We start from the raw sequence: 23,413 nt of genomic DNA, 5'->3' as shown, positions 1-23,413 counted from the left end.
CAAAAATACTGACTTATTTTTAACCTTCTCAACTATAAAGCAAGTTGCAATACTTTAATTTAATGAGTAAAATAGTATTTTTTTTGTTATTGTTGAAAAGGGTGTGTAAATTATTGTCGATCCAAAACTATAAAAGAAAAGGATCCACTTTGAGAGTTTTTAAAGGTCTCAACGGAAAATAAAATGTCTTTTTTGTTAATTCTGAGCAATAAAAACCAAATATAGGCAACTTTTATTGAAAAGTAAAAACCCAAGTTGTTTTATAAATTTACTATGATTCATGTATATTTTAAAAAATATAAGAGAAATCAGTCTGCCACTTATGGCTGTAATATATGGAAGCATAATTTGTTTGTAAACACGATGGGTGGCGCACACAACCTGTCTGCAGAAAGCGCCAACCTGCCTTTGAACTGCCACCGGTTACCATGGTTACCCACCATTGTACTGCTGTGGTAACATTATATTAGTTTTTAGTATTCTGTCAGCAACCATTTATCACAGCGTCATAAAAATAAGTTATGCTTCCAAACTGACGATGTCTGCAGGCGAGTGGATCAATGATGAGGAAAAATCACCTGTGGGAACCATGCAGCACATTGAAAATAGGCATGTAGCGACAGTGTGTTGTAAATAATTTTATTAGCCTAATTGTAAATAGTTTAAATAGTTAGGATAATCCTGCTTTCTGTCTGCAGACGACATGCACCGAACAGTGGTTGCTGACGCAGCGTAACGTCCGCTGATAACCCCTCCATGCTTTTAAAACCTTTCTGTTTTTTTGCATTTGCTAAAATAATTTCGCACGTTTCAGGAAGTATGTTAATCCAGTGTCCAGAATCACTCACGCTCTCTGCTCATTTCCAGGCCGGCGTCGGAGTACTCTAGCCCGTCCGGGCGTCCGCTGAGCTGCGTGGTAGACGAAAACACGCCGGTGATGACTCCCGTTAACGGGGCCGTGGCCAGCGGACCTCCGGGCGAACAGCGCATCCAGGAGCGGCGGGTCCGATCGCAGCGGCATCGGAACTACATGAGTCGAACGCACCTGCATACGCCGCCCGATCTGCCCGAGGGCTACGGTGAGAAGCAGACTGGCTCCACCGAACACCTGCCCACTCGTCACTGGCTTAGCTTTCTGCCGGATCAGAATATCTGGAAGATTTGCTGAAGTGCGTCACTGTTCCCAATTGGAATTGGAAGGCTTTGGTTCAGTTTTACATTATTATTTTTTTAAAGTTAGTAAAGCTGCAGGTGTAGGACTTGAAGATTAACACACAGTATTGAGGAAATAGAATAAACATACAGAAGTCTTTCTGTAAGTATTCTATTTCGTGAACATTAGCGTATTTCAGCGCTCCTACTTCAAGTAGCTGGGTCCTCAAACTCTGGTGCATCACTATTACCTGCTAATCCTGCATTCATTTGGTGTGAACTGCTGCTTATGGTCTCTTATTCTATCCTGTGTCTGACCTACTTTCTATGACAATTGGTAAAGTCTGTATTGTGATGGTTTAGGTTTAAATACTAAATCCAACTATTTTAATCATTGCGACATTGCTCCTACCTTCTTAGGATGTTACAAAACTCATTAAGGATTTATCCAGACACCTCCCTAACCGCTACAAAGCTTCCTACTATTGCACCGAACGCTGAGATTAAGTGGGACATTTGCTTTTTTCTAAGATCAAGATTTGTTACTTTGCTTGCCAGCTGGGCTTAAATTCAATCTCCACAAACCTCGTTTTGTGACGACATTCATGGCAGACGGGTGGGTGAGTTGACAGAGGACAACGGACCATAACTTAATCTTTAAACCAGACTTCAGAAGCATTTATTCTGGAGGTCATACAGGCTTGTTTCCTCTTATTAGGTTTTTATCTCGTGTAGTTTTTCATCAGAGGTATGTGATGATATATTCATCCCTGATCTTACCGGGTAACAGCTCAGATTTCACACCGACTCCTAAAAAAAATATAAACGCAAAGAAGTTCTTCATTTGACACAAAGTCACCAAACGCCCACTCAAGTTCAAGATGACTCATTTGGATTTTTAAAATATCTGTTTTAGGAAGTGACAGACTGAAATGCTATGAAAGGTCTGATGTTTCAACAAAACTGTAAAAGAAAGTAGTTTGACGTTTTCATCAACTTTTAAACTTTCGCCGTTTCTCCTTTCTCTGCAAAAAAATTCAGAGCTTGCCATTGTTCAGCAATACACTGGAAAAATGACCACACTGCGAAGTGTACTTAATTGGCGACTTTGAAAGTTTTTTTTTTTTGCCGTCAGAAAAAGTGTACTTTTAGGATTCATCCACAGTCCCAACCACAAAGCCCTCAGAGACGATTTAAAAAGCCCCGGCGTTCTACATGTCAGTGATTCAGAATGACACTGCTGGGCACTGTGTCTCCTTTGAAAGGTCCCCGTGTGTCCAGTGAGGCTGGTCGAGGTCGGGCAAAGTGAGTCACTGATGCCCGGCAGCTTCAGAGCGGCTCTTCCTCGGCTGAACTCTCTGAACCGCTCGCTGGGAGTGGCCAGACAGAAACAGAGGCAATGAAGGGGAAAAAGGAGCGAGGCAGCAGGAAGCTGGGCGGGGGGTTTGTTGTGATGGATCAGCTTTTGAGTACAGTAGTGGCAGCAGGTACTATTTCTGCCAAGGAGAAATCTGTCTGGAGTTTTGACCTGTTAACACTGATTTCTACGTTTTTAGATGTTTTATGCAAATTATTCGCACAAACATATTGGCAGCCAATTCCCAGTAAGTTTAAATTCAAGTTAAATCGGTTGCTCTCTTTAATCACATATTGCTAAAATGCTTTAATCCGAACATTTAAGATTCTGTCTTAAACTGCGAAAGGAGGAGAAATAAAAACGGTCTGAGCTGCGTAATAAACGGAGTCGCAGTTATCATTTCAAGATTGTTGCAGGCAACTTGTTTCAGTGTTGCAGTCACAATGCCATATTTACTCAAAGTGCCATTTATAATCTGTGTGCTGCTAAAACTCAGAGAAAAAGTAATACAGATTTAATGATAGAAATTATGACAGAGCGTTACGGCCAAGAAAATGAAAAATAATAGTGAAATTATAATAATAAAGTCGTAATATTACGAGTACATAGTCGTAAGTGAATGAAATCTAAATAATAGACTTCATTCACAACATGGACAAGTTGCCTGTTCCATGTTTGGCCAGCAGAGCCTTATTAATAAGCTCAACTTATTGTTTGGATTTTTAATTTTTTTAAAGGTTCTAATCAAATTGATTTCTGTTTCAGAACAAAGAACCACCCAGCAGGGCCAGGTGTATTTCCTTCACACTCAGACTGGAGTCAGCACCTGGCACGACCCCCGAGTCCCCAGGTACCTCCTTCAGCCTTGTTTATTTCTGTTTGTGTAATTTAGAGCATGTTGTTTGTACAGCAGGAGCCGTCCGAAGACACAAATTAAACAGACCCAATACACATCCACCTGAATGAAATCTGGCCCAGCAGAAATTCAAACTAATTCAGTTCATTCCAGTTGAGTCCAATCACACAGTCGAATTCAGCCAAAAACATGTTTGACTAAAGAGCCGACCTCTGTGGCTTTAAAATGTCAGACTCAAGAAGAAGCGGCCTTTGCCTTCAGCAGGTGTACGTTTTCCTCTTCTTGCTGTTTTGCTTTCAGAAACAGACGTTTAGTCAAACTTTAGGCTCAGATCTTGGCCAGCCAGGCCAATTGTTTAAAGTTGGATCAGCATGTTTTTTTTGTTTCTGTTTTTTTGTTTTTTTTTTTGGATCGTTGTGGAATGAGACGGCGGATTCTGTCATGCTGTTTCGCTAACACTTTAGAGTTTGTTACCCAATTCCCTAAACATTACACGCCGGGCCGTTTCTCTGCATTTTTGGCCGTGGCTGAGCAGGAGGACGACGTCCAACCCACAGCAACAACATCTGGGTTCAGTCATTTTAGACGGAGCTGCTGAAAAGATTTGGTATTTGTGATGAGGGAAAGAAAACCAGCGTTTCATTCCTGACTAATGTGTCCTCACTTCACACACAAAGGCAACAGCCACATTATTATCCCAGATTGGAGTTTCAAGGATGAAGAGCAGAACGAGAGTGGGAAGAATTAGGAAGAAAGACTAAGATGATTGCACCTTATTTATGTGTCTTATGAAGTTTATCCTTTTTACATTTGCCTTCCGGTTTCAAGATGTCAGCATGTATGCTTTCTTTCTGTTTTTCTTTTCCTGTTAGGGACTTAAGCAATGTGAACTGTGAGGAGCTGGGACCACTGCCTCCAGGCTGGGAGATCAGGAACACCGCCACTGGCCGCGTCTACTTTGTTGACCACAACAATCGAACAACACAGTTCACAGATCCACGACTGTCTGCTAACCTGCATCTGGTGCTCAAGTGAGTGCGGTCGTAGCTTTGTCAGGCTCTGATGACGGAACATTTGAGGTCAATGCAAGAGTCCCAGTTTGAGAAATGCCTGTATCAGGGTGTCTGCACATCCTTAAAAAGTCTTTAATTCATGCATGTAGAAATAAAATAAAGCCTTAAATTATCTTAAATTTATTGGAAAATATGTAAGTTGACATTAAATGTGTTAATCACAGATTGGTAGGACTATTTGACCTTCTATACTCTGTTTAGTTTAAAGCTCGAGTCACGCACAGACATCTTCCGTGACTCGAGGCGGTTGAGGCTACTGCTAACTAGTCCCTACAAAACCCTTTCTAGCTAGCTTGCTTTTTGGCGTCCATCATTGGACGACATTTGACTTTGCCACTGGCTCACTTCTTTTCCCAACCTGTATGATACTATATTCATTCTCAAAAAAATAAATAAATAAAAATATGGCCTTACTATATAGAATATTCAGTTTTCTTTACTACATTACTGGTGTTATACAGGTCTTAAATTTCATTCATAATAATCTTAAAATGTCTTAAATTTGAGGTGGTGAAACATGCAGAAACAAACCATTTGTTAGCGTTACTAACAAACTAGTTAGCACTACTTGCTAACTAGCATTACTAGTTGTTAGTATTACTCGCTGCTCACAACTTGTAATGATAGTTGTTAGCATTATTAACAACTAGCTATGCTAACAAGCCAGTAATGCTAAAGCTTGTTAACTTAGGCTTCTGGTTTTGGCAGCAGGAAAGGTGAGCGGTTTTACTTTGGCTGAAATGTCCAATATAATTCCTCTTGGTTGTTGTTTTGAAAGATTTCCTCTGAATGTCACCCATCTTCCAAATGACATAGATTTTATACCAGTGATTTTGTTTTTTCATGCGATACTCGACATAAACTGTCAGTGCGCTTCAGACTTCAACCTTCTGCGATAATCATAATGAGGTTGTAAATTAGTATCACTGCTATAGAGTTGTGACAAATGTTAATTGAGTCAAAATCATTGATGTCTGCATCTCGATGCATTTGGAAACAGATTTTTCTTAAACTACTTTCATTTATTATTTGAACCGACTGTTTCTGATTACAGTCTTTCTGAATCTATTCAGCAATCTGCTCTGTTTTTGTATTCACACTAAACAAATGTTGACACCAATGGTTTCCCTTAGGAAAGTCTTATTGCAACTTTAAGAGACTTGGTTACATTTTATATAATCTGATTGTAAAGTTCTTTTCAATCAATGATTTCCAGTTTGAATCATAAATAATGTGATTTTAGCACTGATTGCTCCTTTGCCCTTATCTAATTTCATTTTTTTTGTTGTTTTTCTCTTCCTCCAACTTCAAATCTCCCTGCTGATTGTCTTTCCATCTTTTTATCCATGTCATCGTGTCCATGTTTTCTTCTCACCCACTTTCATCTTCCCATTTGTCTCTCTCCTCTTCCTTGTATATTTTTTGTCTGGTTTATTTTCTTTGAACCTGCCCTCCTTATTAATTTTCCTCTCTGCCACATCTGTTTTTCTGTTTGTTCTTTTTAAACCCATCCTTATTCTTCACTCGTGTCGTTCGCCTGTGTTTTTTTTTTGGGTGCCTTTTAACTTTCTCTCCTCCTTTGTTTTTTTTCTCCTTTTTCTCCCTCCCTTTCTGTCCTCCTGTTTTCTTCAGCAGCCCGAGTTCAAATGGTTCCCGCGTGGCCCCGGACAGCCAAAACACTAACCTCAGGTAACCTGCATACACGCATTTTTACATCTTTCTATCTTTGCAAAGATTTTTCATCGATTTCCATTCATTTTTTAGCAATTTCTTTAGTCTAACCCTCATGCAGCACTTCTTCTTATGGGGTTTTGGGTCTCATAAGGAGCAGCCGGTCCTCACATTGTAGTGTTTTTTTTTGTTGGAAAAATGTCCCTTAAACGGTGAGAAATGCTAAAGCACAGGCACATTATTTGTACTCTGAAAAATGTGACTAATTGCTACTCATAGTAGATAATAAATTATACACCTGTACAAACGTCCACATGGCCTGGAAGGCTACATGACTGTTTTCTGGAACTGTCGGTTTATATCTTCAGCAAGTATCCACGCAAAACGCTCGTCAGCATAACAGCTTCCAGTGGAGTTAAATGTGAAAAGGGATATTTGCTTTTCATGTCTGATAATGTAAATTAGAGGAAGTGTTTTGGCTGTCTGGGAGGCCCTTGTGCCTTTTGTGACTCAGAGGTTTTTCCAGGTTTGCTCTTTTGGTGCAGAATCTCTGTTGGAGCTTTGTGTCTGGCAGGATAAACATGTTTGGGAAATCAGCATCTGGTCATTTGGTCAAATCACATCCATATGTGTCTGAAAAGACTCTCGATGTGAGCTGAAGCTCAGCCTCGCTGCCTGCAGCCACCATTAGCTGCTTGTCTGACTCCATACTGGTACAGGATAGATTCAGTCCATATGAAACTTTTAAAAGTTTGGTCAGGATTAATCAATTTGGATTTGTAATGTCACTTTTTACTAGGCCTGCGACTAACGATCAGTTAGGAATTGATTATTCTGTTGATTATTTTGACGGTAAAACGATTAATCACACAAAAAAAATGGCACATTCTGCAGATTTTTCATTTAACCCTTTTTATATAATATTGAAAATGCATTAATAGATGCTAATTAACAAATTGGTTCTTTTTTATGTCAGAAAATAAACATCTTATCTCCTGAAATGCAATAACATGTCATTCCTTTAGGTGAAGCTGGAGCTACCACTATTGGTGTTCAGGGTAGAATATATTTAAAGATGTTTTTTAATGCAATGTGGATGTATTTTTGTACAGTTTTTACGTAATTCCTGCTCTGAGGGTGGTACTCGTTTAGTTGATGATTATTTCAGTAATTGATTCATCACGATTAATCGTTTCAGCCCTACTTTTAAATGTGCTTTTAAAAAAAAAATGTATAAAACATCACTGACATTGTAAAAGCCCTCTTTTGTTTTGTTTTGCATATTTTTGCTATTTCTTTAGCTGGGATTTTATGCAAGATAAATACTTTAAAATAAATAAATTTAATATTTACACATATTGCACACACATCCATATGCCGACACACAAATTAAGGGAAAGTTCTGAACGTATGAACTGGTGAAGCAGACGAGCCTGTGCACCCAGTCAAACCTCCTCCTCCTCTCCTGATCTGTGGGTTATGGCTCCTCTAAATGCTCTCTGGTTTTACGCCTTTCAACTAAAATCTCTTCCGCCTGTTGATTGGATTTTGTTTTTAATTCACACCAGAATATAAGATTACAGTACTTATCACTAGGCAGGAAAAAGATGCCGCTATTGTGCCACTCTGTCTCTTCTAGTCTCAAAAAGATGGACGCTCACAGTGCGCGGCCTAAAGGTGAACCATGGTCATATGACCTAATTGTTTTACACAGTTACTGGTAATGAGTATTTCGGTTTAAAAAATAAGTATTAAATTATTGCCAGGTGTTAGTTATTGGTCGTTACTATGTCATTGGTTGCTGCTTCAGAGCATTTATTCCTCTTCACGTTTCAGAGGCTGTGATCAAACCATTAAAGCCTTAATGAGGATTTGTTTTCTCCGAATGGAAAGAATCTGATCCCAATCACCAAACATTCAGTATTCCCCCCCTTTTTTTTCTCCTTTTCCAAAATGCACTACACCTGGACTGTCTGCTCACCATGCGGTTAAATGATTTACAGATTAAGCGACAAAGGCCATGGCACTAAACACAGGACCCACAAAGACAGAAGAGATGTGTTTGAGTTTGAGTCAACCCTCAAATGCTATTTTTGAGTGTTTATTAAAAAAAACCTCTTCTTAAAGCTTTTTTTGTTTTGTTTTCATGCACAATTTACCAAATAGGTTTGGAGAAATATACTTGATGTTTAACAGGGTTATATTATGATGTCATCTTGTGGTGGTTTGAAAAGGAAACTTAGATTTTGTTTTTTACATTTAACTATAACTATATGAGTTGCTTTGGATAAACCAAAAACAAATTTAAAAAATCCTATTTAAATACCTAAACCCCGTTGCTATCGTCTCTATTTACAAACTCTCATTTAGAATTTTTTTTTTTTTGTGAAGATATGTAATTTTTTCCTATAAAACTGTTTAACTTTCTCATAATTTCAGTTTCCATAATTTTCAGATTCTCTAATGACCATTTACTTCATCTAGACTCATAAAATGGCAGCTGAGAAAATAACTTTATTGTGTTTTTCAAATATGTTTTATTCCACTTTGGCATAAAAACTGCACAGAAGTTGCGTCTATCCTTCCATTGCTAAAATGCCACACATTTTTACACGGCTTTTGTTTTTGACATTTTTCATACAACCCTCCAAACAGAAAGCTTTTGTTTTGTCTGCAAGATGAACAGATTGTGCATTTACGAACTGAGCTGACATTTTGCACAATTTGCACCTCGGCTCTCTGCTGCTCTAGATCTGACTACGACTGTTGCCTTTTACCTGAGATGGTGAAGGCCTTGAATTGTCAGACAGTCAGACACATCTGCACGGCTGTGGTGTACCACACTATCTCTCACATACTCTGCTCCCTTCTTTTGCACCGGCAGAAAAAATCTGCTTGAGAGATTACATCAGTGTTTGGAGAGGGTATTTTTAGATGGGCATCAGTGGCTCGGTGTTTTCCCAACCAAGCTGTAAATCTTCCTGACATGTACATCAATATTTGCACTGATGTTTTAAGAAATGTTGAGTATGTTTGGTCCAATATATATATATATATATATATATATATATATATATGTATATGTGTGTGTGTGTGTGAACAGCAAGCATATATGTGTGTGTGTGCGTGTGTGTGTGTGTCGGATTTAACCTGTGAAGGACGAGTGCAAACACCAACTGTTGGGTTGACAAAACAAATTCACGGAGGTCTAAGACTTGTGACTGAAAACACCAGGAAATTAGCTCTACAAAGTCGGATAAATTCAGGTTTTTGTTGCTGTGATAAAGGGATTGTACTTTTACAGTGCCCCTCAAACATATCTACACATCTTTACGTTTGTCACATTTTGTCACATTGTATTTAGCCTCAATCTTTGAACGTGTCACAACGTGTCCCAATAAAATAATTGAAACTTGTGCAAAGTGCTGCATATGTGAAGGTGCAGCACCCTGAAGTCCACAAGTTGAATGTTTCCTCTTGTTGCTGACAGTATGATATCCACTGGATTTCTGTTGACTTACAGCAGGTGCTGTCATATCTGTGACTGACTGATTTGCAAATCTTTATCGTTTCTTGCTGTTCACACAGCAGACCTGTTGAACTCAGTAGACACTTTGTTCATCACAGTAAGTCTTCTTCTCCTGTCCTGCAGTTTCTCTTGTTTTTATTTCTGAAGTAATTTGCTGTTTTGAGAAAATATTAGAGGTCAGTTTTTTCATTGGCATGTCTGAGGCATTTCCTGGGTATTTTCTGCTGTACGGTAGAGAGGTGAGAGTCTGAAGGTTCTCCTAAAGGCTCCTGTTGACTCTCTGGTCTCTAGAGTGCAGCTGCTGTGGCTTTCACACCGCTTTAGTCAGCCAGCCATCATGGCACTTTTCAACGAATGTGTGAAAGGAGCCACATGCAGATGAGCTCTCGTTATCATGCAGTCTTTGTAAAGACGCAGTGCAGATAAACTAAGAGGATCAAGGCGTATCACAACTCTGCAGGTTCAGCTGCAGGCCATTCAGTTCAGGCGAATCTTCACAATGTTTTTCCATCCGCCTCAACCAGCGTTTACTGAAAACTATCAGCCATTTTGAATTCAAGACAGTTTTCTTATGTTTTATTAGGGCTGAAACAATTAATCAGATTAATTGTCATTAATTGATTGTTGAAATTATCATCACCTAATTCAGTATTTGATCGCTAATTGGAGTATGCAGACTCTAAAGTGCTGCCATTTGATGAAAGAACAAAACGATCAGAAAAGTAATTAAGCCAAGACTTTACAAAAAAGTCTTAATTTGCATTTAAGATAAAATAAAAAAAGCCTGTCATCAGATATGTTTTACCCAGAACTCCTCAAGTTGTAGTTTTAGCTTCATTTGGTTCAAATTCTGTAAAAATAAAAAATAAAAATTAAATCTCTGTTTAAGCATCTTTTGCTGTCCAATTAATTATTTCTCCTAATTTTTTTTGTTGTTGCTTATTTTCTCATTTCAAAAAGATATTGAAAATACTTATTTGGATCTTTTAATGTATTTCTAATATTGTACAATTAAGTGGCTAAATAAAAAATCAGCAGAATGTGCCAATTTTTAACCAATTAATCGTCTGAATAATCGATTAATCGTCAGAATAACCAGTTAATTGTCAGAATAACAGACAGAATAATCGACTACTAAAATAATCATTAGTTCCAGTCCCAGTTTCAAGTAGCTTTTGCAGTATGACTTGGCTTTTTGGTTTTATGTTTTCTGCTTTTGCCATCATATTTGGGAACTAACTCAGGATGAACTTTAATGCTATCCCCTCAAAATAACCTGTTCGTTAAAGTTTTGTTTTATTACATGGTTCCTGAGTCTTATAATCGACACAAAGTCCTTCTACTTTGTTTTAGGGCATCTTTCCTTGCTTTGCTAAAGTGGTTTTCAAGACTGCTGCGCTGTAGCCTTACCCTTTCTTTAACATGAGAGAAGCTCCGGCGTCTGCCAAGGAAATAAATAGCAGTGGACTTGATTATACAGGGGATACAGTAGTGAAAACACTGCAGCCATGTAGCCCGGGGAGCCCAAATAGATACATAGGCTACTTTTAAACCCACTGAGCTGGAGACCCAAAGCGCTGGCAATGGTGGAGGACTGTGTTCTCCCGCCTCACAGGGCCTCTCCTCCATCATCTATCACACTTGGTTCGCTGCCTGCTGTCTGGCCGACTGCAGCGCCGATTCTCCCCTCCCGGCGGAGGACAGTAGCCTTTTCTAAAGAGGTCCTCTGCTGGCTCAGCGTCTTCTCAAAGGAAAATGAGGGCTGCCGTCCTGCTGGAGGAAAGAATATGTTTTTCTGAAGCCCACCCAGGCGTTTCACCACAGACACCACAGTGTGGGCTGGAGCAGGCCAACACTAGAGAGCTCACCTTTGTCCAGACTTGATCTGATTCTCTCTCAGCAGAAGAAGAAATTGAACCCTTCGAGTTTTGTAAATCCCCAAACTGGATTATGGTTTATTTTTGTCCAACATGCTTTTGTCCTTTTCTCTCCCTCCTCAGAACAGCTGAGGGTTTAGTTGAAAATAGTAAAATCGCTGGACGATGCGGCCCAAAATCAATAGCATACTGATTAGTTTGCCTGGATGTCGATAAATGGACAATGGCACTAAGGTCCTCTGTGGAAATAAGGAATGTTACAGGCCAGCGTAAATACTTTACACCCAGTTATATTGATGGTATGATTCCCCTGGACTGGTTTCTCGCAATTATTTTTATTGCCACTTTAATGGACTTTAAAACTGCGCCGTCTGCAAATAAATGAGCAAAACGTGTACTTTTAGTCGTTAAGAGTTACTGAACAAATAAACACAAATGAACAAGTTTGGAAGGATAAAATAAGTTAACTTCCAGCTGGTCTGCAGCCTTTACAGTCCAAAGAGTCGTTTTCACCCTGAGTCCAGCTGAGAAAAACTCGTTCAGAGCCACAAATGTGACATTACCTTTGGAGAAAGAGAAGACAACTTATTATTTTTGAATCTGTTATTTTTAAAGAAACACAATTTTATTTATGTTTTTAAATAAAGATGAAACACTTTGGCATCGTCTTTTACAGGACGTTAATATTTCTGTAAAATTATGTGTAAAAAAGTACCAACCAAATGAAAAGAAAACTAGTTTTAGAAAGCATTGCTGCTTTTTTTAGTGTCATCCTGTAGTGGAAAGTCAGTGCAATTATTCCTTGATTGCGCTGACTTTCACTCGGGGTGAAAACGACTCTTCAATAATTTGAAAAAGCAGCTAAAACCTGCGTTATTATTACAGGTATATTTAAAAACATTAGTTGGTTCTTTACTCTGTTTAAGAATCTACAGATTCTTACCTTTTATAACATTAACCTTTTTCAAATTTGACTTTTTGTTTATAAGATTTATGAAGGTCATTATATAGACCCATTTTACTTTTACTCCTTCCTGCGCTGTTATTTATTTATTGTTTTTCTTAATATGTTTATTTTAATTGTGCAAAGGTCCAAAGAGCCATTTGTGACTCTGAATTCATGAAAAAGGAACACCAACCAATTAAAGAATCCAAAATATTTTGTTGAATCCCTTTTTTTGTGTTACTTAAAGCAAAACAAAGACATTGAAATCACCTTCAAGGATTCGCCTTGACGACCATCCCCCCCTCCTCCCCCTTTTATTTTTCTTTCTTTTTGAAGTTTCTAGTAGACGGGAAGTATTCGACACAGAGTGGAGACAGAAACAGCTGGAAGAATGATTTAAACAAATCTGTTTTTTTTTATAAAAAGGAAAACAGTTGCTGAATTTGAAGAAAAATCCGGGATACTGATGAGCTGAGAAAACACAACCCTATAAGTAGCGCTGGCGAGGAGCGCCAGGCCGCTGTGAGGGAGCTTGTGTGTTTCTGCTTATTCGGTTTATTTCCCCTTCTGCGTCTTTTCTGGTGGCTCTATTTACCGAGCGTCTGGTAGCGCGCCTCGCCTGCTCACACAGACCCGGGATCAGATTCACTGCAGGGCTTAAAGGCCTGTTGTTTTAACACCGGCGATGAGTTTGAGGGCAGAGAGGGAATTTTTGACAAAACTCCACCGGTCTGTGGTTGGAAGCACACATGAGAGGAAGAGGTCTGGGAATTCCCTGCGCTACACATCCCTCCTCTCTTCATGTCCACACAAATCCATCACATCCACCGGATTTAGAGCGATAAACAGGAAAAAAACGCGGCTCTCCTAATTACATTCACCTTTTGATGTCGCAAGTGGAAGAAATAGCTTTGGTTTCAACTTTTTTTTTCTCTTTTTTTATGGAGAGTAAAACAATCGTATCTTTCCTCATTTGTCTTCATTTCCTCCGGCAGCCATCCACCACAGCTAAAGGACCAGGGTGGTCCCGGAGTCCCTCCGCAGGCTCTGTCTCCCGCTCAGCTACCCGAAGAGGCGGAGTGTCTGACGGTGCCCAAGTACAAGAGAGACCTGGTGCAGAAGCTGAAGATTCTCCGGCAGGAGCTCTCACAGCAGCAGCCGCAAGCCGGCCACTGCCGCATCGAGGTCAGCCGGGAGGAGATCTTCGAGGTAAAACGAAGAAGAAAAAGAAAACTAAACTGCCGTCTTTTAAACACCAAGCACTTAGGAATGCTGATTTTCAGCTACAGGCTTTGCCTGACCTTTAATAGTGGTCTTTAAAACTGAATTTGTTTAATAAACGCATAAATATAACCAGGGAGCAGTGATTCAACCTGCATTTTTACGTTATGCATCATCGTACAGGTGCTTGAAATTCTTGAGAATGGTTCCATGTCAACAGAGGAGCCACAAGTTGTACTCGAGTGAGAGCAGCAGTACTTCAGCATACTTCTACTGAAGTAACAGTGAAAAGTGGCCGTCCAAGAAATTACTTTTTACTTTAGAGTAAAATGTTAAAAAGGCTATGTAAGCAGCAAAATGTCAGTCATTTAACTCAGGAAGAGCGCAGCAAATGTCACGGTCAGACACCGGGAAAGTGGGGAAGTCTTGTCAGACCGTCAGTTCCCAAAACCACCCACAAAAAAAAACTCGTAAAAGCGCATGTGGGGTCAGTTTTTACAGAATAAAAAACTGAAGAAGGCCAAATGACCCTGCATCTTAAAACCACAGGAGAGTTAATATTCAAAAATTACATCATCAGACCAACCGAAACAATTATGTGGAAAGACCAAAATGAAAATGATTCATATAAATAACACAATTACAAGATCAGACCTGAAAGACATTTTTACAAATAAGTCCATTATTTCTCTTCCTGTTTGAAGTTAAATCAGACCAAACTGAGTTTGTTTTACGTCGGTCAGAATGACTAAAATTATTTCTATTTGCTCAACGTCAGAAAACTTAATGGGAATCATTTTTGTAACTTTTCCAGACCGGCTGTCTGAGAGAGACATGTCAAAGCATAACATTTTGTTAAATTTTAGTTTATCTTGTCTGCGCTGCAGAGTGTAGGATACGATCACAATATCTTATTAATAACTAATAAATTATATATAGTAGTGAATTTAAACTGCCCTCTTTAGTTCATTTGTATTGCTTTTATCTCCATGGAAAACCTGCCTTGAAGACGTTAAAATTTTACCGTGGGAAAATTGTGCAAACCCCTGTGTGTCATGCATTTTTAAGATGTTCTTTTTATGAGTTCCTGCCTCTTGATTTCCAAAAGCGAGCAGAAAACTCTTGATTCTCACAACACCGCGCAGCTATTACTCTTTTTTTTTCTTTTTCTCGCTCTTCCAATCATTTGTTCAGCTGAGGCAAAGGCATTCCTTCTGCGTGATTTCAGCAGCTAAAGTAACGGGGGCGAGGCGGAGAGGGAGGGGGCGGCTCCGGGCGAGCAGCGAAGTGAAGACAGCAGTGGCGAGCGTTCATGGCCAAACATAAGTTCTTAACTACAAGCTGAGCTCTGAAAACGATGACTTCATCCCGTTTTGACGTGGAAGCAGGAAGTTCTCGAACCTGCTCCGTGGATTCTTCTGATGCTTTCAAGCATGAACCGGTGCTGCAGGTTTCCACCAGCATGGATGGAAACGGTGGTGTCATAGGCACTATTGTTGCTCCTTACAGCTTTTGCGGCTTTCTATTAATCAGGGTTCTAACACGGTTTGGGAAAGTCCGGAAATTAAAATAGGAATGATGAAAGACATTTGCTTTTCCAGACTTTGTTCTCTGTCTGAAGGTTTGTTCAATGCATGTTTATTGGTCCATCTGTTTTTCTATCCCTCAGTATGTTTCTCCATCTTTCCTTTATCATTCTGGTACTTTAGTCCACACATGTAGTCATTCAAATTTGTATTTTTTCTTAAAAAGGGCCGCCGCTGCCTTTTTAAGTTCTAAAACCAAAATTATACCAAGAAAAAGCAACAACAAGGAGTGTTTTTGATTGTTTGAAAAATGTTTTGTTTATTTCTAGCACAATTCAGACAAAATAATAGCTAATAATTTCTTAAAACGTAGACGTAAACGAAAGTTAACTTAATCTATTCCAACAAGTTCAAAAACCTCCCGTCGTCACATCAAACGTCTCCATCAGGAAACCCGACATGATCTCTTCATCAATGGGACGGTCTAAAAGTTACCAAAATGATCGCAACATTTTCAAATATGATAATTTAGTGCAGATTTAGCTTTACAAACTAGCTCACGTTTATTCCAAGTGCTTGAAGAAAAAAACTAAACTGAAAGAACTTATTATCAAGAATTCAACATAAATGGCCACAAAATGGCTAAATGAGCTGGAAACTTTGGAACTGTGAACTCTTCATGTCCTCTAAAGTTTTTATGTTTAATGCTTGTACAATGTGAGCCAAATTGCTTCATGGTGCACACAAACTTATCCAATAAAGTTAGTAAAAGTACGAAAAAGCGTAGCAACCTTAAATAAATTGTTGTGCTTGTATTTCATATTTTAATTTATTATTAAGTTTATTATCCAGTCTAAAACTGGATTTTTAAATGTTGCCATCTTCATCCAGACATCCATAAGTATTTGGGTCTTTTCAGGGTCGGCGTTGGTCCTACAGCGTTCTTTAGAGAATTCAAAATGTCAATCTTTCCTGTAACAATATTCCATTTAGCCTTTATTTAACCAGGTGAGACGATTGAGAGCAACGTTACGTCAGCCTGTGTCTCACGCGGCTTGTTTGTTTGTAAGTTTTGCTAACTCGGCCGTGCGGTTCTGCTGTCTGTCCTGACCCTCAGGAGTCGTATCGACAAGTGATGAAGATGCGTCCGAAGGATCTTTGGAAAAGACTGATGATAAAATTCAGAGGAGAAGAGGGACTGGACTATGGAGGAGTTGCTCGGTAAGGTGTCTGTCTGACGACGCATGTTGACGCATTAACAGATTTGACGTAAAGATTTGGAGCTGACCCAAACGGTGTTTCAGGGAGTGGTTGTACCTGCTGTCGCACGAGATGTTGAACCCGTACTACGGCTTGTTCCAGTACTCCAGAGACGACATCTACACTCTACAGATTAACCCAGACTCTGCTGTCAACCCAGTAAGCGTTATCTCCATGTATTGGCTTGTTTGAATGCACAAAACTGTAAGACTAGGAGCTAGATTTCGTCATCGTTTGCGACATTACTGGAGCAATCAGAGTCCAGGTAAACGGTGTTCGTAACCTGCAGGAACACCTGTCGTACTTCCACTTTGTGGGCCGCATCATGGGCATGGCGGTGTTTCACGGCCACTACATCGACGGAGGCTTCACGTTGCCGTTTTACAAACAGCTGCTTGGGAAACCAATCACGCTGGACGACATGGAGTCCGTCGACCCCGACCTCCACAACAGCCTCGTCTGGATCTTGTAAGTACAGACGTGTTTCTTAATCGATCGATCGATCAATAGTCAAACTAACTGCTGGACATGTGGACGTTTGAGTCTTACTACTCAGTTTTCATGAAGAGAAGTAGAAGAAAAAAGTCATGATGAAGTACTTGGACACAAGAGTGTGGTCACTTCCTGTCTGATGTTGTTGCCAGGATCAGACATTACTTTTAAAAGCAGTTGTTTTGTTTTATTTTAATTCTATTAATTTAGATTTTCTCCTGCTTTAATTTGTCCATGTTCTCTAATTTTATTGTTTAAAAAGTAAATAAAAATGCATTGGAGTTTGGAAAAAAAAATAAATAGAAATGGTTACCAAAAAAGAGGAGAAAAAAAAACAAATCAACAGTTTTAACTGTAGCGCCCTCTGGTGCCGAGTCAGTGAAACCTCTCCCCTGAGAAAGGCAGCAGAGGGAAAAAAGCCTTTGTGACACAAGATAAATACTTACTCCATTGTGATGTATTTTAATATTGATGCATTTGGTGCCATTATTCAAACTGGTGATCTCGTTGTCAGCAGATCGTTTTCAGTTAAACAAACAGGTGGGAATAAAGCTGCTAATGTACTGCAACAATGATCTGCTCAGAACTAATCCAAATAAAATAAAAAGTCATTTAAAATGCAAATTTAATCAAGTTTACTAAAAGGTTCCGATTCACTTGAACTGAACTCTTTTAAGATTTTAGACTGAAAAAGTTCATTAAAACCTGCTTAGAGCAGCCGAGTTAAATGTTTCTGTATCTACTGGAGGAGGGACAGCAGAGAGATTCTGGTACATTTAGCACCTTTAAACATGGAAATTCAGAGAGTAAATATGATGAAGAAGTCATTTAATATCACCCATAAATTTAAACATTATGCAGCTTAACTCTAACAATAACTCAGATTAATTTAAAATAAGGATGGATGCTCACAGTTCAACACTTTGTCAATCTAGACTCATCTACACAAAATGTTAACAACACGGCACCAAAAGTATCTATTTGAAGAAAATAACATTGTTAAAACAATATTTAGAATGATTGTATCAAGTTACCTGAAAATATGAAATAAAAGTCATAGATAATAGAAATAAAATATTAAAAGTGGGAATAACGGTTTGCTAATGTTTTCTCCAGATTCTGTCGTAGCTTCTGTTTTCTTTCCCTTAAAATAAATAGAACCATTTTTAAACCTATTAAATATGTGTCTACTATCAGTTTTAATGGGTTTAATATATTTTCTAATAATAAAATATTTTATGAGTGCTGCTGCAGAACAACTGGAGACGATGGTGCAAAGAATGACTCTTCTTAAAATCAACAACCTGGCATACTACTATACAGAGTCTTCAGTCAGAGGCTTCTTCAGATTCACTGTAACACAGACTGCTACTGGAGATAATTCCTTCCCTCTGTTATCAGTATCTACAGCAACTCTGAAGAAACTTGAATAATCGAGTTACATTTAGTTTTCCTTTGGGATCAACAAAGTATTTGTCAGTTGAATTATAACCCAATTCAATGTGGCTATAATTTCATTGGTATTTTGTTGGTAGTGGCTGTTTGATGTCAAATGTGACTGGATAACGTCTAATGCAGCCTGCAGACAGACATGAGATTACGTAACAGTGAAATCCAGTTTCCTCAGCATAGAGACGGAGCGGTTCTGTCCAAGTTCAGTCCGCCGAGTACTAAACAGTCTCTGCTCCTCAGGGACAACGACATCACCGGGGTCCTGGACCACACCTTCTGCGTGGAGCACAACGCTTACGGAGAAATCATCCCACATGAGCTGAAGCCCAACGGGAAGAGCATCCCGGTGACGGAGGACACCAAGAAGGAGTATGTCAGGTACAGAACAGCCGCGCGCAGCTCCACGTCTTCAGTTTCCCCCGTGTTGGTGTGAGAAATGTGCTGAACGCTGTTTTCCTCCGGACTCGTCTGCTGCAGGCTCTACGTGAACTGGCGTTTCCTCCACGGCATCGAGGCTCAGTTTCTGGCTCTCCAGAAAGGCTTCAACGAGGTCATCCCACAGCACCTGCTCAAGGCCTTCGACGAGAAGGAATTAGAGGTACAGCAGCACCTAAGAGAGCGTCTCATTCGTTATTCATCTCTCTTTAGTTTGTCTCAACGCGCTCCGTTTCACGGCGACCGAAACGTCTGTGCTTTCAGCTGATCGTGTGCGGCCTGGGGAAGATCGACATCGCCGACTGGAAGTCCAACACTCGGCTGAAGCACTGCACCCCCGACAGCAACATCGTCAAGTGGTTCTGGAAAGCCGTGGAGTCGTTCGACGAGGAGAGGAGGGCCCGGCTGCTGCAGTTCGTCACTGGCTCGTCCAGAGTCCCACTGCAGGGCTTCAAGGCTTTACAGGGTGCTTAACGTCTCTCACCGCTCTGCAGCAGATCGCTTCAGAAAGCCAGGAGCCGCGTGTAGCGCCCAGCTAGCTTTTGTTCTACTTCTTCTTAAGAGATTTCTTTATTGATTCAGTAAACGTTTTAATAATTTACCGAGAAAGTAAATGAGAAAAACTGAAAGGCGTTGAGAAAAACACGAGCTGTTTTGTGAGCGTTGTCGCCACCTGCTGGCCAGGCATGGCCACTGTAGGGTTTGTTGTCAGATCGGCCAAATTACAAGAAATTCCATCTGGAGGAACTTTACAAACGTGTACAATTCATCCAAATTAAATTCAGATCTTTCCAGTCATAATGTCGCATTCAGGTCTGATGATTTTAATTTTAATGTGGTGAAACCAAAACTGTAACTGAAAGTTGGTAAGATGTTAGTATCTCAAGACGCCCATCTGATCGATATACAGCACTGATCTGTGCAGCAATCCCTTGTGTAGACAGAACTTTATTTAAAAAAAAAAAATGTTTTAACAATATGTGCAGAGCATAGTGCATGTTGTAGTCTGCACTACAACTCATCAGTCCTGCTGTACGTTTCCATTGCAGGTGCAGCAGGACCCCGACTCTTCACCATCCATCAGATTGATGCCAACGCCAATAATCTGCCCAAAGCGCACACCTGGTGAGGCGCGCCAGAGAGCAGACATTACATTTTATGATCCCAAAACATATCTCTACAGTTTGTCATGATTGAACATGTACATCAGTTATGGCTTTGTTTCTTCAGATATGAGAAGCATTGAAAATTATTACATTGTTCAAATGATTGAAGTAAAAATTTTCCAGTCAGGTTTAGTTGTTTATGCCAATTAGTGGAGCAGATAATTGAATATTTTAGCAAAACCTTTCATGTGCAAATACAACCTGATGTGACACAGATGTTCCCAGAGGCTTGCTTTTTGAAAACAATATGCTAACAGTATGGCGTTAAAGAAAATTTATTTTTGTCCTAAATGTCCCTTTTTTTTTTTTTAACACAGATCACTTTTGTGTACAATCATACATAATTTGAATGACCAAAGTCAAAAACATATGAAGTGACATAAAGGCCATCCACCTTTATGACAAAATAAAAGTGGGTAACATAATTGGTTTAAAAGGCTCAAAAACGGTGGCCATCTTGAAAAATATCCGTCATCCTGAAACTGAACTCGCTAACAGGAAACATGAAAAACCCTGAAAAGAGTTTTACAGCAGTATGCCGTGCTGAACGCCTTCTCCCCTCCGTTCTTCTCCAGCTTCAACCGGATCGACATTCCTCCCTACGAGAGCTACGACAAACTGTACGACAAGCTACTGACGGCAATCGAGGAGACGTGCGGCTTCGCGGTGGAGTGAGCGCGCGCGTTGACTCGCGCGCAACCGCACAGGACTCTGATGAAACGTCATCGACGCTGCAACGTGCCGGCTGGATCGCCCCCCTCTGAGGATCCAGCCTACAGTCTTCCTCTTCTCTCTTCCATCATCATCATCATCATCATCATCTGTTCAGGCAGCAGAGTCGTTGTTGCTATGGTTGGACTTCTTGTTTTTGCATTCAGAAAAAAAGGAACATAGATCAAATTCAATTAGGAAACTTTGTTACCGGGAAATTGCTTTAATTTTTTTTTTCCCTTAAACACACAAGAACAAAGATCAAGTATTGTTCCACCTGCAGGGTGACTGGATCCGTCACCCTGCAGGTGGCCGAGTCGTTCCTCCTAACCCTCCCCGTCCTCATGGCTGCAGAGCTGGTGCTGGAGCACCGTCGATTCATCCTACCTCAGTGGAAAGTGTTCGTATTTGAAGTTACTCGTTCTAAAATGCCATCTTTAAATTCAGACAGTGATTCGTTTCTTCACACCAGCAGTCATTTTGTAAGTTTTTTTAAAAAACAGATTTAATTCTGAGACGTTCCGACGGCCACATCTTTTGGTAAAGCGTAGACGTTGCGTTGCGAAAGCCCTTAGATTTTCTCCAGTTTCGTTGCACCACCCCACCCCTTGTCTCTAAAACCTTCCTGACCCCCGTTTCACATCAAGTACACCTGCCTGTGTTTTTGGGTCCCTAAGAGCGTCACACAGCTTAAATTCCTGCCTGTTCATAATTTCATTCATCAAAGTCATCAAAGAGTCTTCTGCTAACGAATCCCCCCCCAGCATGATGCTGTCACCACCATGTCTCACCATGTAGCTGAGAGGGATTCTGGGTTTTGCACGTAGCCCGAAACGCTCAGTTCGTCTAGTTCAGAAATACAGGTTGCCCCGGCGACGGATTGTTCCACCCGACCTGCTGGTCTCTGCATCTCCTCCAGAGTCACCACAGGCCTCCTGGCTGTCAGTCAAAGTGGCGGCCATGTTTAGAGAGGATCGTTGTAAAAGTGGGGGTGAATACACCTGCATGCCAGATTTTTTTCTTCGCGAAACCATTTTGCTTTCACTTTCCAATTTAGAACCATTTTATTTATTCTCGTTGATCACAAAATTCCCAATAAAACGTAAAGAAGTGCATAAAGTGCTGGGTGATGATCCATTTCTTTTTTTTTATTAATTAATTTTAAGACATTCTTCTGGTAAAATTGCCTCCTTATTCCTCTAATACAGGGGTGTCCAAAGTCGGTCCTGTAGGCCCGGCATCCTGCTTGTTTCAGTTCTCTCCCTGGTGGTAGCAACAACCTCCTCAGCAAGTCAATGTTCTCCTTAGACCTCCAAAGAGCCATCATTTGATGCAGGTGTGCTAAAACATGCAGGATGCCGGCCCTACAGGACCGACTTTGGACACCCCTGGTCTAATATTATGACTGCAGTCCCCAAGTTAAACAAAAATTCTCGTTTCGCCTCGATGCACCGTCGTACGACCTTTCAGAAGGTATGACCGAAATAAAAGCCACTTTTTGAAAATATTTTTTTCTTTATAATTCCTTTTTTATTTTTAAGAAAAAAAAAAGCAAGAAAAAAATCGATTAGGTATGAGAAAAAGAAAAAAAAGGGGGGATTTTATTTTTAAGAAATATCGCCCAGCTCTAGTTAGACCAAGGTTATGACATCTTTTGCAAGGCCCTGCATGTGTGTGTGTGTGTGTCAGTGTGTGTGTGTCAGTGTGCAGGCAGATGTGTTGTAGTTTTCTGAATCTCACTGCAGAGCTGATGAACCAAGCCGCCCCGTCTGTCTGCAGCAGTGTGCATGCCGGGGACACGAGTCAAAAACTTTACATGACATAACTTTGGATTCTGTCTCTCTTTACACTTCAGAGCACTTTACAAGATGCGCAGCGATGGCCGCAGTGCCGCTTTCATGTCTGGATTAAAGTACATCATGTCTCCTTTTACATGTGTGTGCAGCCACGTTAGCTAAAACGCAGAGTTAGAAAGTATCTAGAGACCTGTAATTTTTAAGTATATATGTACAAAGATATAGCTATTTTGTATATTGTTGCTTGTTTTCTTTTTCGGTTTTAATTGCACGCATGTTAATGTCTTTCACAGACCTCTTTGCATTCTCAGGTGAAGTTAGCATTTTTTATTATTATTATTATTATTATATTAGACTAATAGGTGAAGAACCTAAAATTGAGGAGCCCCTTCTCTCCCTCGTCGGCGGCCATGATACAAATATTAACCTTTAGGTCACAAACTAAAGATCTAAACAGCATAGCTCGTTTTCGCTCGTTTTCTTTTTCTTATGCATCAAGTCTTGAGTTTTAGATGCAGATCTGTTAACCGGATGGATGCTTGAGTTAATGTTTTACAGATTACTGATTTTTACGTACTCTTATCAAATTTGAATTTCATATGCAGACATTTATTTGCAGCCATGAAACGGTTTCATATCAGACGAGTTCAGAACATTCTTGTGTAGTTTGAGAGAATTTCTTTTTTTTTTTTTTCTTGTTTGTTTGTATGCATATGCAGGCTCAAATGTAATATCTACAACTTCTTTCTATGTACCGAATAGTTACTGGACTGTTTTGTTTTTTTCTTATGGATTCTAATCATATTTGCATACACACACACACACAGTTGTATGTTTGTCTATTTCTGCCCTTTTAATATTCTTTTGTCTGTTTTTTCCCCCTCAGTGCAAAG

The 23,413-nt window shown here is 39.9% G+C and overlaps 1 protein-coding gene across 1 annotated transcript; it reads left to right on the top strand.

The window, feature by feature from the left end:
• Positions 1-844: 844 nt before the first annotated feature.
• Positions 845-21,214, top strand: LOC106963505 (E3 ubiquitin-protein ligase SMURF2). Its single transcript, XM_015058439.1, has 13 exons — positions 845-1,079; positions 3,275-3,359; positions 4,238-4,396; positions 6,071-6,127; positions 13,457-13,670; positions 16,326-16,429; positions 16,513-16,627; positions 16,758-16,936; positions 18,653-18,790; positions 18,890-19,010; positions 19,112-19,313; positions 19,897-19,972; positions 20,589-21,214. Exons 1-13 carry the CDS (start codon positions 938-940, stop codon positions 20,686-20,688), a joined length of 1,692 nt encoding a protein of 563 aa, XP_014913925.1. The 5' UTR covers positions 845-937; the 3' UTR covers positions 20,689-21,214.
• The last annotated feature ends 2,199 nt before the right edge of the window (positions 21,215-23,413 follow it).

The sequence above is a fragment of the Poecilia latipinna genome, unplaced genomic scaffold (assembly GCF_001443285.1).
Source record: "Poecilia latipinna isolate Pla-1442-1.1 unplaced genomic scaffold, P_latipinna-1.0 Scaffold1541, whole genome shotgun sequence".
NCBI classification, from domain to species: domain Eukaryota; kingdom Metazoa; phylum Chordata; class Actinopteri; order Cyprinodontiformes; family Poeciliidae; genus Poecilia; species Poecilia latipinna.
This window is presented reverse-complemented; position numbering and strand designations above follow the sequence as displayed.

What these genes read in the sequence shown, in the direction of transcription:
- LOC106963505 (XM_015058439.1), top strand. Translation starts at nt 938, where the DNA reads ATGACTCCCGTTAACGGGGCCGTGGCCAGCGGACCTCCGGGCGAACAG. An exon ending in AACCTGCATCTGGTGCTCAA is followed by an intron (nt 4,397 to 6,070) that starts GTGAGTGCGGTC and finishes TGTTTTCTTCAG; the next exon opens with CAGCCCGAGTTCAAATGGTT. An exon ending in CTGCCCAAAGCGCACACCTG is followed by an intron (nt 19,973 to 20,588) that starts GTGAGGCGCGCC and finishes GTTCTTCTCCAG; the next exon opens with CTTCAACCGGATCGACATTC.